This window comes from Epinephelus moara, chromosome 24, assembly GCF_006386435.1.
Source record: "Epinephelus moara isolate mb chromosome 24, YSFRI_EMoa_1.0, whole genome shotgun sequence".
Taxonomy (NCBI): domain Eukaryota; kingdom Metazoa; phylum Chordata; class Actinopteri; order Perciformes; family Serranidae; genus Epinephelus; species Epinephelus moara.
Window position 1 is genome coordinate 52,157,661 of NC_065529.1, and position 7,422 is coordinate 52,165,082.

General features: G+C 47.1%; 1 protein-coding gene across 1 annotated transcript in view; it reads left to right on the top strand.

The window, feature by feature from the left end:
- pik3c2b (phosphatidylinositol-4-phosphate 3-kinase, catalytic subunit type 2 beta) overlaps positions 1-7,422 on the top strand; it is a 41,608-nt gene that overhangs the window by 28,614 nt on the left and 5,572 nt on the right. The window contains exons 23-30 of the mRNA XM_050037811.1: positions 270-406; positions 616-785; positions 1,119-1,275; positions 1,585-1,694; positions 2,375-2,579; positions 3,527-3,651; positions 3,761-3,878; positions 5,736-5,811. Of these exons, the coding sequence (XP_049893768.1) occupies positions 270-406; positions 616-785; positions 1,119-1,275; positions 1,585-1,694; positions 2,375-2,579; positions 3,527-3,651; positions 3,761-3,878; positions 5,736-5,811 (1,098 nt within the window). The remainder of the gene's footprint in view (positions 1-269; positions 407-615; positions 786-1,118; positions 1,276-1,584; positions 1,695-2,374; positions 2,580-3,526; positions 3,652-3,760; positions 3,879-5,735; positions 5,812-7,422) is intronic.

Consider the following 7,422-nt stretch of genomic DNA (forward strand, 5'->3'; position numbering starts at 1 on the left):
CAGGAGGACAGGTGTGTATCACTGGAGGACAGGTGTCTATCAGGAGGACAGGTGTATATCAGGAGGACAGGTGTATATCACAGGAGGACAGGTGTATATCAGGAGGACAGGTGTCTATCAGGAGGACAGGTGTATATCAGGAGGACAGGTGTATATCAGGAGGACAGGCGTGTTGTTACCTGTTCTCAGGTGTGACTGACAGGCGTGTTGTTACCTGTTCTCAGGTGTTCTCAGGTGTGACTGACAGGCGTGTTGTTACCTGTTCTCAGGTATGGTGGAGATGATTCCTCAGGCTGACACTCTAAGGAAGATCCAGGTGGAACATGGAGTCACTGGGTCCTTTAAAGACCGACCGCTGGCCGACTGGCTGCAGAAACACAACCCAACTGATGAGCAGTACGACAAGGTACACACACCTGCACACACACCTGCACACACACCTGTACACACACCTGCACACACACCTGCACAACCTGCACACACACCTGTACACACACCTGCACACACACCTGCACACTGTGGTCGTTGGGCTTTGAGGTCGTCGTGTGTCTGTGTTCTTGTTTTATTTATTGATTATTGGTTGAATATTAATGATAAACTCGACTGTGTGTTCAGGCGGTGGAGAACTTTATCTACTCGTGCGCCGGCTGCTGCGTGGCGACCTACATCCTGGGAATCTGTGACCGCCACAACGACAACATCATGCTGAAGACCAGCGGTCACATGTTCCACATCGACTTCGGGAAGTTCCTGGGACACGCTCAGATGTTTGGGAACATCAAACGGTGAGTCGTGATGTCACAGAGTGTTTTACTCACCAACACGTGACGATGAGCCGCGACACACCTGTTCAGACCTTCAGCAGTCACAGGTGGATCAGAGGTAAGGTTAGGGAGATGCATCATGGGAGTTGTAGTTCACCTCAGTCTTTGTCCACAGGGTTCTTATAGAGTGTAACTGTTGGACATATTTAACCTGTGAAACATAAACACACACACACACACTCCACAGTCTGACAGACAACACTGTGATATGGAATATAAAAACACAACAATAATAATAATCAGGTGTGTTGTTGATTGTTTACCTGTGTGATGTGGGTCATGTGACGTGTGCAGGGACCGCGCCCCCTTTGTGTTCACCTCCGACATGGCGTACGTCATCAACGGAGGAGACAAACCGTCAAGCCGCTTCCACGACTTTGTGGATCTGTGCTGCGAGGCGTACAACCTGATCAGGAAACACACACACCTGTTCCTCAACCTGCTGGGCCTGGTGCGTACAACACACACACACACACACACACACACACACATAGAGGGGTGGACAGAAAACCACCTGCNCGAGGCGTACAACCTGATCAGGAAACACACACACCTGTTCCTCAACCTGCTGGGCCTGGTGCGTACCACACACACACACACACACACACACACACATAGAGGGGTGGACAGAAAACCACCTGCTGAACTTCAGTGTCAAAGTGATCATGTGATTGTCAGCTGTTTCCATGGTTACAGAGCAAACTTCTGTAATGCTGTAGTGTGTGTGTGTGTGTGTGTGTGTGTGTGTGTGTGTGTGCAGATGTTGTCCTGTGGGATCCCTGAACTGTCTGATCTGGAGGATCTGAGGTACGTCTACGACGCGCTGAGACCTCACGAGTCTGAGGCTGACGCCACCATGTACTTCACCAGGTAGACACACACACACACACACACACACAGGTTTGATGGTTTATTACCTGTGAAGTGATGCGGTGCAGGTGAAGATTAATTTGATGATCTTGATGGAAACAGTTTGAGATTTCATGAAGGGTGAAGTCAGAGCTTTAAAGGAGCGTTCCACCAGATTCAGATCCACTCACATCAGCTCACTGCTCGTGGTCCGTCTCTGTCCGTCCTCCGTCCGTCTACAGTCCGTCTACAGTCCGTCTACAGTCCGTCTCTGTCCGTCCTCCGTCCGTCTACAGTCCGTCTCTGTCCGTCCTCCATCAGACACACAGCCTCAGAGCACCAACTGACTTTGGTCAAACTGAATCTGACTTTTCTTTGTTTAATCATGTGAATAACTGAAGATCAGACAGGTGGGAGCAACACGTCTGTCCTCCTCTGTTAGCTGGTGTGTTAGCCACTGTGTTAGCATATCTGAGCTAACTCTATCAACATGTAATTACTTCATCACATCTGACACACACACACACACACACACACACACACACACACACACACACACACACAGGAAGTCATCACATAAACAACAACATGAGAGGCCGACACATAGAAACATGTGAGTGTGATGGATCCGATCAGACTGAGGGACATATACAGGTGGACTGTGACCAGGTGAACGAAGCGTCTCGTCTCTACCTGTGCAGGTTGATAGAGTCCAGTCTCGGCAGCGTCGCCACCAAACTCAACTTCTTCATCCACAATCTGGCTCAGATGAAGTTCGCCTCCTCCGAGGATCGACCCACGCTCTCCTTCGCTCCTAGAGTCCACACGGCCAAGAGCGACGGCCTGATCAGGAACCTCTACATCTGCAGACACATCAGGATGGCCAGCGCCGGCAGCAAGGCATACGTGAGTCCACGCATCACACACCAACACGCCTATGATGCCCGTGTTGGCGTCAGCCATGGCCTCAGGCGTCATGTTGTCTTTTCGTCCAAACACATGGACATATGTCTGTACACACATTCGTACATCAGTCTCAGTCTCAAGAACGCCTCAAGGGAATTTCTTTAAATTTGACACAAACGTCCACTGAAGAATTTTATGGTCAAAGGTCAAAGGTCAGTGTGACCTCACGAAACATGTTTTTGTCCAAAACAATTCATACGTTAATTATGAAAATATTTCACACAAATGTCTAACAGGATGAAATAATGAAGGTCAAAGGTCAGCTTGACTGTGACATCATCATGTTTTAACGTCATATCTCAGGAACAGAAGGGGAGACATTTAGACACACACACACACACACACACACACACACACACATCAGGGGTGTTGATACAGCTGAAAAGTAGAAATTTAAATGTATGAAAACTGACGTTTTGTTTTTTATACAAACACTGAGTGTTTGGTACGTGATGCACAGTTAAGGATCAGCTGACAGCGATGGTCATGACGTGTCTCACAGAACACCTGCTGAAGTCAGACGTCAACTTCCTGTTTTAGAGACAACTTTTTTATTTTAATTTGAGCACAAAACAATATACACATGTACACATGTACACATGTACACATATAACAGCATGCATAATAAGACTGGAGGGAATTTACAGGTGGAATCAAATCAGAACATTATTAAGAGGGTGGTTTTCTGACATGTTCCTGAATGCAGCAGTCAACACATGTTAAACATGACAACATGACAACTCTGAACCCTCCAGCTGCTCCGATCAGCCTCTGATGACACACTCATACACATTTATAGTGTCTGTGAACATTTACTGAGTCAGTGTCAGAGAGATACAAGAGTGTGTGTGTGTGTGTGTGTGTGTGTGTGTGTGTGTGTGTTTCAGGCGTTTGTGGTTAAGGTGGAGCGTGACGGTCAGCAGGAGGCGCTGCTGGTTCAGAGGACGTTTGAAGAGTTTCATGAACTTCACAGCAAACTGAGACTCATCTTCCCCTCGTCCAAACTACCCAGGTACACACACACACACACACACACACACACACTGACAGTAACAGAATCTAAAGTCTCGACAAGATCTTATTTTTTCAGTTTTCTTCTCTCCTCTTTGTCCCGCCCACAGTTTCCCGAGCCGTCTTGTGATTGGTCGGTCCCGGGGTGAGGCCATGGCTGACAGGAGGAAAGACGAGCTCAACGGTTACGTGTGGCACCTGATCCACGCCGCGCCAGAGGTCGCTCAGGTCAGTCACACCCTGACACACCTGGGTCAATACTATAATCACTGTTGATGGTGATGATGATGATGATGGTGGTGATGATGAAGATGTCTGCTGACAGGATGTTACTCCTCACCTGGCTGCAGTCCAGGTGTGCAGGTGTACTGTACCAGGTCACTGTCACATCACAGCTGGGCGTGTCTGACTCAGCAGACGTGATTTTAGCATGAAGCTAATCTGAGACATCATGTGGTTACCATGATAACAGGTGTGTAGTTGTCACATGACGACATCAGAAACAATAAGGTTCAGCCTGGAGCTGCGGTCAGAGCGCTGACTATGTGATGAAGACGTGTGTCATCATGTGAGGAAGGTCACAGCATCCTCATCATCACACTGTCATTTATTCATGTGTTCACTCTGTCTGCACACGACTGCTGCTCCGCCTCACCTCATGGTGTCCTCATGTCTTCATGTTGTCTTCATGTCCTCATGTCTTTATGTCCTCATGTTGTCTTTATGTTGTCCTCATGTCTTTATGTCCTCATATCTTCATGTCCTCATGTCTTTATGTTGTCCCCATGTCTTTATGTTGTCCTCATGTCTTTATGTCCTCACCCATGTCTTTATGTTGTCCTCATGTCTTTATGTCCTCATGTTGTCTTTATGTTGTCCTCATGTCTTTATGTCATCATATCTTCATGTCCTTGTGTCTTTATGTTGTCCCCATGTCTTTATGTTGTCCTCATGTCTTTATGTTGTCTTCATGTCTTTATGTCATCATGTCTTTATGTTGTCCCCATGTCTTTATGTGATCATGTCTTTATGTTGTCCCCATATCTTTATGTTGTCCTCATGTCTTTATGTCATCATGTCTTTATGTTGTCCCCATGTCTTTATGTTGTCTTCATGTCTTTGTGTCTTCATGTTGTCTCCATGTCCTTGTGTCTTTATGTTGTCTCCATGTCTTTGTGTCTTTATGTTGTCTCCATGTCCTCATGTCTTCATGTTGTCCTCATGTTGTCTTCATGTCCTTGTGTCTTTATGTCTTCATGTCTTTATGTTGTCTCCATGTCTTTGTGTCTTCATGTTGTCTCCATGTCCTCATGTTGTCTTCATGTCCATGTGTCTTTATGTCTTCATGTCTTTATGTTGTCCTCATGTCCTCATGTTGTCTTCATGTCCTTGTGTCTTTATGTCTTCATGTCTTTATGTTGTCCTCATGTTGTCTTCATGTCTTTGTGTCTTTATGTTGTCTCCATGTCCTTGTGTCTTTATGTTGTCTCCATGTCTTTGTGTCTTTATGTTGTCTCCATGTCCTCATGTCTTCATGTTGTCCCCATGTCCTTGTGTCTTCATGTCTTCATGTTGTCCTCATGTCCTCATGTTGTCTTCATGTCCTTGTGTCTTCATGTCTTCATGTTGTCCTCATGTCCTCATGTTGTCTTCATGTCCTTGTGTCTTCATGTCTTTATGTTGTCCTCATGTTGTCTTCATGTCTTTGTGTCTTTATGTTGTCTCCATGTCTTCATGTTGTCCTCATGTGTTCACGTGTTGATGTGTGTTGTGGTGCAGCTGCTGTATCATCTCAGTCTCAGATGTCTCAGATGTCTCAGATGTCTCAGATGTCTCAGATGTCTCCGTCCTGCATGAGTCGTCAAGTTTCATTTTCCCTCTGTGGATTCTGAGAAATGAAACACACACACACACACACAGTATCAGGTCTGTCCTGTTGTAGAAACTTGGCAGTCGAGGACGTTGCACTCTTCTGTCTCTTCATCTCTTCGTCTGATGGTGATGATGATGATGATGATGATGATGATGATGATGTGTAAACATGTAGTGACACAGTTTTATATTTTAAATGTTAATCTGTTGCAGTGTGACCTCGTCTACACCTTCTTCCACCCGCTGCCCCGAGATGAGAGACCAGGAAGTACAACCAGCAAACCAGCAGGTACACACACACACACATACACACACACACACACACACACACACACACACACACACACACATACACACACAAACTGATAAAACTGATAAAAAATCATCTCCAGGAGATGAAACGTTTGACGCCGTTGGCATACGTCCTGCGTCTGTAACCAGCTGGGAGACATGAACGAGGTCAGGTGCTGCACGCCACTCTGCGCCAACTGCCAAAAGGGCGGCAGCAGGTTGTGTCTGTGCGTGTTTACATGAAACCCTGAGGTCAGAGCTGATCTACTTCCTGTCTGTGTGTTACCTCCATATTTATCAGACTGATGTTTACAGGACAGATATCTGAGGGCTGTGATTGGTTGGACCTCGTCACATGACATGTGGTGTGCTGCTGCGTTCCAGAGGTCGAACCTAGTTTATGCCACTTGGCAGTGGCAGCAGCGCACCACATGGTGATGGAGGAGGTGAGGACGGACTCAGTGATGGTAGAGTAGAAGTGCACCATCATTGTCTGTGGCAGGTTGAACTTCTTCAGCTGCAGGAAGTACTTCCTCTGATGTTCAGCTCCCAGTTGAGCTCCTGGGTGATGGTGGTCCCCAGGAAGCACACTGACTCCCCAGGAAGCCCACTGACTCCCCAGGAAGCACACTGACTCCCCAGGAAGCACACTGACTCCCCAGGAAGCCCACTGACTCCACAGGAAGCACACTGACTCCCCAGGAAGCCCACTGACTCCACAGGAAGCACACTGACTCCCCAGTGTGGACTGGGGAGTCAGTGTGTGTGTGTGTGTGTGTGTTTCAGGTATGTGTAACATTAGATGCAGCTGACACCTGACTGTGATTCGTCACTGTAAAACCAGTTGACGTTCAACTGGTTTGTCCACATTCTATCACACACACACACACACACACACACACACAGAGTCACAGATTAAAGATCAGTGTGTTGAGGTGACACAGTCACAGGTTAGTATAGTATTAGTTAGCAGACAGTTGGGTTGGGATGACTGAGGGTATAATGCTAAGCAGGTTCTGTAATGCGTTGGCCTGTGGTTAATGTGAGTTACCTGGCAGTGCTGCATATCCATGATCATGATCATTGGAGTGTGTGTGAGTGCATGAGAATCTTCTCCTTCCTCTTCTGGTGAGAACAGAAATCCTGCGAGAGGGCGACAGGAGGACACACACACACACACACACACACACAAACACACACACACACAAACAGAGAAACTGTGCTTCTATGAAGAGATGTCCGTGTGGGAACAGGATGTCCACCTGTCCTCACAGTGTCCTCCAGGAAACAGCTCACATCTCTGTTTGTTTGAACTTTGACCTGAACAAAGTGTCCAGACCTGCAGACAGCAGCCTGATTCATCCAGACAGTAACAGCAGTGAGTCGATGTGTTTACATGACGTCAGAGAAACTGATTTACTGCTCTTTTAAAATTCCTGTAAACATGTCAGTGTGAGTGAAATGGTCCTGCAGTGAATGTGTCACAGTGGGACTAACACACCCAGATCATGTGACTCCTGCATGTATACAGTCAATCAGACCCAAACTGGCCGAGGCGCTCTGAGCATGCTCCACAGTTTCCGCCCCGGGCTTTGACCCGGAAGTCCAA